At 41.7% G+C, this 6,681-nt stretch overlaps 1 protein-coding gene across 1 annotated transcript; it reads left to right on the top strand.

Annotated features, from left to right (window-relative positions):
* The first annotated feature begins 3,822 nt into the window (after positions 1-3,822).
* On the top strand, positions 3,823-4,851 carry LOC106580969 (olfactory receptor 11A1-like). Its single transcript, XM_014162572.3, has one exon. The coding sequence runs from the start codon at positions 3,823-3,825 to the stop codon at positions 4,771-4,773; it is 951 nt and encodes a 316-aa protein (XP_014018047.3). The 3' UTR covers positions 4,774-4,851.
* Positions 4,852-6,681: the final 1,830 nt, after the last annotated feature.

The raw sequence follows: 6,681 nt of genomic DNA, 5'->3' as shown, positions 1-6,681 counted from the left end.
TTATTGTTTGGGGGTAGAAGCTGTTTAGAAGCCTCTTGGACTTAGACTTGGCGCTCCGGTAGCAGAGAGAACAGTCTATGACTAGGGTGGCTGGAGTCTTTGACAACTTTTAGCGCCTTCCTCTGACACCACCTTGTATTGAGGTCCTGGATGGCAGGAAGCTTGGCCCCAGTGATGTACTGGGTCATATGCACTACCCTCTGTAGTGCCTTCCGGTCGGAGGCCGAGCAGTTGCCATACCAGGCAGTGATGCAACCAGTCAGGATGCTCTCGATGGTGCAGCTGTAGAATATTTTGAGGATCTGAGGACCCATGCCAAATCTTTTCAGTCTCCTGAGGGGGAATAGGTTTTGTCGTGCCCTCTTCACGACTGTCTTGGTGTGCTTGGACCATGTTACTTGTTGGTGATGTGGAAACCAAGGAATTTGAAGCTCTCAACCTGCTCCACCACAGCCCCATCGATTAGAATAGGGGCGTGCTTGGTCCTCCTTTTCCTGTAGTCCACAATCATCTCCTTTGTCTTGATCAAGTTGAGGGAGAGGTTGTTGTTCTGGCAGCACCCCTCCTTTTGTGGCATTGTAATCCATTATGATTTCTGATTTTGATGTTCCTGGCCACAGATTCTCCCATCCCTATGCAGCGTACTCATGAGTCCCAGATTTTTGCCTTTCTTTGGCACGTAGGACACAAGGGAAGTGTCAGCCGTGAACACAAACTTAGAGGAATTGATAGGCCTGTTCCGTGTATTCAACAGCTGAGGTGGGAGCTCTAGTTTGTTTTTCATACTGTTCCTACCATTGTCAGCTTCCTCTTGAGTAGCTCCTGTCCCAGCTTGTGAGAAGTAAAAAAGTTGTCACAGGTGATGTTGTGGCCACGGAGTCACGGTAACACATCCAGGACAACCCACATCCCTTGGTTCTCCTCGGGAGCTCCTCCAACTGGCTTCCCCGTATACACTTGCAAGTTCCACATATATGATGAAGCAGCATCACAGGCAGCCCATATCTTGAGTCCATATTTTCCGAGTTTAGACGGTATGTACAGCCTGAAGGGGCAGCGGCCCCTAAATGGCATAAACTGCTCATCAACAGTAACGTTAGGACCCAAGGTTGTAAAACAGGGGAAGGTGGTCCACCCACTTGTCCCACACTGACCTGATAACAGCTAGCTTGTCTCTCTGCCGCCGAGTTGGTATGCTGTCTCAGTTATCAAAGCAGATAATCCTGGAAATAATGTGGACGTTTTCTAGAGACATTGTTGCACTGAAAAATTATCTGCCAGTTTCTGCATCCCACAGGGATTCTGTGGATTCCCCATTGGATCCGAAAACACCAGCAAGGATGCAAACCCCAAAGTATGCATGAAAATGAGTTTGGTCCATCACCTTCCATCTCTCTCCAAAAACACGCCCTCCAAATTAGTGCAGTCCAGAATGATTTTCTGGATGGTGTCTGGGATGAACAGTTCAAAAAAATACTTTATGTCCTTCACATGAGTAACCGCAATCCGCGTCGGCCCTGGTTGCATCTTTATGACATTGGCAGCCTTGCAGGGATGCTCATTCCTTGGGAAAGAAGAAAAAAATGTCCCATCCATATTTCTCCTCCTGCAGGCTGCTGATGAGCTGGTTGCTGATGGGCTGGTCCTGGGGCTAGCTGAGGGTCAATCTCATCCTCTTCTTCCAACTCAACCCCCCCCCAAAAAACATAGAAATATAATACTAGAACTCAACATAGAAATACAAAACATAACACAAAACACCCCCTTTCACGCCCTGACCTACTCTACCATAGAAAATAACCTCCTACTATGGTCAGGACGTGACAAAGACGCTCCTTCCACACCCTCTGAACAGAGATTATTTTTTCCATACTGATTGATTGTGGTAAGGAGCCACACATGCAAATCTATTTATTTGTTGTGTCCCTCACCCCAATTTGCACGGCTGGGGTAGAGTGTGGGAAAATACTGCATTTTTTACAGCGTATCGAAATAATGTTGTTTCACACACTACAAAGGGTAAAGAGTGCAAGAAAAGCGGGAGACAGGCAGACTGGGAGGGAGACAGACAAGTTCTTGGTGCTTTGTTGAAACAGCAGGCCCAGGGAGGAGGAAGACAGAGTGAAGGCACACAGCAAACCTTTTTGTTAAATTTTAACTTGTTTTCACCTACACACACACTTTTCCACACTTCTATTACCCTCGGGTGGACCCGAACACCACATATGTAATATAAATGTGTAGGGGGGGTGCACAGTGTACACTCAATGTAAATGTGTTATTTGACATGTTCTTCGCAGAAAATGAGCCAAGGCCAGTGTGTATCAGGATGAAATGTTTCCTTTTTTTCTTTTAGCAAACATTGAAAATGGGTCCCACAGACCCGAACACCACACAAGGGTTAAGTTAATATTAAGGCTATGTGAGAGGTAATAGATTTCAGTTTTCATTTAACCCATCTGAACAGTAGGCTACAATTCTCTTGATGTGTCATAGGTCTATTTGAAGTCCCCATCTTGTGACTGTCAAATTTGGATATCGCCTCACAATCCTTATACATAACATAGCTGACACTGCTATAATCCTTTTTTACCACTTCACCAAATCTTTCCCAAACATTAATTTTCTGGCCCTCACTTATCTTTATTTTCAAATGTAACTTTCTCTGCCCGTTCCCAAAAGCATTTGGTGATTGCCGTGTGGGTTATTTGGTGTGCCTAATATTTGTCCCTAAAGCTTAGGCTTACATACATGTGATATAGCCTAAAATAAGGAACGAAAAACCTCAATGTCACACACACACACACACACACACACACACACACACGTGCACACAGACACACACAGACACACACTCACACATACTCAATTATCAATTTAACTGATCCAGATTAAATGAAAATGAGGATGGACCTTGCAACACAACCTGGTCCAGGGCCGGCTCTAGCCTTTTGGGGGCCCTAAGAGAAAATATTGCAGGCCATTTATGTCACTTATTAGCTGAGCCGGCACTGCACTAACCTAACCACCCATGGGACACTGAGAGTCACACCATGACAATTTAATTATTCGTGTCATTGGAGTTCAAGTAAACACACTGCTGTATACTGGGTTTTTTCTTCCTTTAAAAGGTATAAAAGGTCAGTGATGGGATAGTACTTTAGTGTGGAATAGTCCACTGACACAGAACATACAGTAGTACCTATGTCCACACAACGGCAGTCTGGAGAAAGATATCAGGTGATCTAGACTTAAATCCTGTTTTAAAAGATATATATGTACGTATTTTTATTGATGTTTTGACTCTATATTCAGACAGAAGGAAATTAGAGAGGGAGACAGGCAAGTGGGAGAATCAGTGAGAAAGGTGGACACGGATTGAATCCTGGTCTCTGGCGAGTTATATGTGACTTATTACCACACCACAGCTCTGCACGACTAGCATCCTGTTTGATTCTCACATTATAATTGGAGTGTATGCAAGTTTAACAGTAAAGCAAAAAATTGTAAGCTGAGAGTGTGTCAATTGTATTTGTTATTCAAAATATGAATATTATTGAACTTACACGATGAATGACGTTTGCAGTATGTTCTACTCAATGTCCATTACAACCACAGGTAACAATGTTTTTCCATGGAATCACTTTGAAGAGTAATGCTGTGGCAATAATGCAATGAGTCTTGATAATCAATGGTAATTATAAGAATGTAGCAATTATGAGATGTCAATAACAGATAGATTGTTTCACCTGATAGACACTGGTATACTTGTCTTGTGAACTAACTATATCTCCAAATACTTCTATAGGTACTATTGGGAAAATGATGAACTCAACACAACTCACGTCATTTATCCTTGCTGGATATAGTGACAGCGGACACTTAAAGTACTTGTATTTCATTATAATAACTGTGTTATACGTCTCCATAGTTTTTGCGAACACAGTGCTTATTGTGGTAATATGTATGGAGAGAAGCCTTCATGAACCCATGTATCTGTTTCTGTGCAGCTTGTTTGTGAATGACATGTATGGTAGCACTGGTTTGTTTCCTGCTCTCATGACTAATTTGCTTTCAGATGACCATACAGTTTCCACTGTGTACTGTTACCTACAGATATTTGTCTTGTACACATATGGAACTACTGAATTCAGCAATTTAGCAGTCATGTCATACGACAGATACCTTGCTATAGGTTATCCACTACAGTATAACGTCATCATGACACCCAGCAAGGTGTGTATTTTAATTTGTGTAATATGGTTGTACTCTTTTGCAAAATTCAGCATAACACTGTCTTTAACTATTCGTTTGGGATTGTGTGGAAACGTCATAGACAAAGTGTATTGTGACAACTACCTGGTAGTGAAACTTGCCTGTTCAAGTTCAGACACGACAGTTAATAACATCTATGGACTCTGTGGTATTGTTATGACTGTCGCTGTCCCTTTAATTACTATTGTGTTGTCGTATATTAAGATTCTGACTATTTGTTTGAAATCTTCCATCGAGACCAGACAGAAAGCTTTCAGAACCTGTTCTCCTCATCTGGCCTCGCTGCTCAACTTCTCTTTTGGCTGTTTCTTAACTCTGCTCCAGAGTAGATTTGATAAGCCTATGAGAAATGTTCCAACTGTACTTCACACTATTTTATCAGTGTACTATCTGATGTGCCAGCCACTTTTAAATCCTATTGTGTATGGAGTTAGGATGGCTAAAATCCGACAGGCTTGTAAAAACACACTACCTGTAGGTCTGTACCCTAAAACATAAGCTAAACATTAGTGTGACCTTTTCCGTCCTGATTGTTAGATTTTTGTGATGTTGACTTGTGTTTTGTTACTGATAGGCTAGTCGCAATAATGAATGGGGGTGAGGATGGTAAATGTAAAACATTTGCTAATTTATGAAATATTGTCATATAAATCAAATAAAAACAGGAGAAGTTCATAACTTTGAATTTCTCACTTAAATTGAAGTATCTAAGGCTGCATTTACAAAGCAAGTCCAATTCTGATCTTTATTATTGGCAAAATATCTGATCTGGTTTGTCAAAAGACAAATTATTGGTAAATTATCAGAATTAGACTACCTGTGTAAACACAGCCAAATAAATCAAGATATGCAAAACTGTCTGGATCAATCAACAACAGTAAATAAATTGATGTAAATGTGTAAAAGGTTAGCCCACCATTAGATCCATCAGTAATGGAAAATGGGTCCAGTAGGTACATGATTGTTTGACATTTTCAGAGAGAAATCTTGGGAAATACTTTAGTATGAAAACAAACTATATTCTGTCTGGACCAGATACCTTTATTGACATAAAAGTTATCTTGTTTTTCCCGGGGTCACTGTGAGATATGTTTGACCTACAGAATGTAACAATCCAATAAGACACGTTGGTTAATGTACTCCATCCACACTTTACCATGGGGAAAGCAGAAGCCAATATTAAGACTGTAAGAAACATGTTTATTGAGTAATTAGGTACCATGTCATTAGTCCACTCTATCACCTCGTTCCCTGGGAACCAATTAATGCAGCTACCAATTAATGCAGCTATTAACCTGTAGAGAGCTGAGGGGCTCCTGTAGAGGCACGGCTGGTCTTGACTGCATCCCAAATGGTATCCTATTCAACTCTGGACCTTGAAGCCACTTCCACTGCTTTTTTTCATTGTTCCCCTCTAATCAGGGTCTAATTATCAGGTCCTGTAGAACAGAAAAGAAAAGCAGCAGGACCCAGACTTCGTAGGGTACGAGTTTAATAGCCCTGATATAGGGAACAGGATGCCATTTTAGGGGGAAAGTGTACTGTAGGCCTAAGGAAGCCCAGAGAGAAAATAAGGGTCCTCACTTTTACCTGAACAGAAAAAGCTCTGGGCCTAGGTTTTAGACTATAGCTAGGACTTAGCGTCCTGAGTTATTCTCTGATTTCCCTGGTTAGATCATATGGTCAGGAAAAACTACAGAGCCCTAACAACGTAGCCTGGGTACCAGACTGTTTGTGCTAACATTCAACTCCTTGTCATATCATACATGACAAGGAATTGGAACGATAGCATAAAAAGATCTGGGGCCAGGCTACCAACAATGACCTCTCCTCAGACTGTTGTGTTACACCATCATTCAGACTGAAGCTAACAAGGTAGCCTGTCAACAATACCCAAGATACCTGCCAGTGATTGGTCCAGGACTATACTTAATCTGGGTAACCATCCCTTTGTCAGAGGCTTTCAATTGGTTTCATTTTAATTGAACATTTATTTAACTAGGCAAGTCAGTTAAGAACAAATTCTTACTTACAATGACAGCCTATCAGGTAACAGTGGGTTAACTGCCTTGTTCAGAAGGATATATTTTTACCTTGTCAGCTCAGGGATTTGATCCAGCAACCTTTCTGTTACTGGCCCAATGCTCTAACCACTATGCTACCTGCCACCCCACTAAACTGTGTCTTCATTGTATATGGTGCACATAAATAAGAGATCTGATATTCAGAGGTGTGGACTCGAGTCACATGACTTGGACTCGAGTCAGACTCGAGTCACAAATATGATGACTGGCAATTCGATTTTGACTTTAACCAGGTAGGCCAGTTGAGAACAAGTTCTCATTTGCAACTGCGACCTGGCCAAGATAAAGCATAGCAATTCGACACATACAACAACACAGAGTT

Source organism: Salmo salar, chromosome 20 (assembly GCF_965601325.2).
Source record: "Salmo salar chromosome 20, fSalSal1, whole genome shotgun sequence".
NCBI lineage: Eukaryota > Metazoa > Chordata > Actinopteri > Salmoniformes > Salmonidae > Salmo > Salmo salar.
The sequence above is the reverse complement of the archived record's forward strand: the minus strand, read 5'-3'. Positions and strand labels throughout refer to the sequence as shown.

Bases quoted from the DNA above. Each gene is read 5' to 3' on its own strand.
- LOC106580969 (XM_014162572.3), top strand. From the start codon at position 3,823: ATGATGAACTCAACACAACTCACGTCATTTATCCTTGCTGGATATAGT.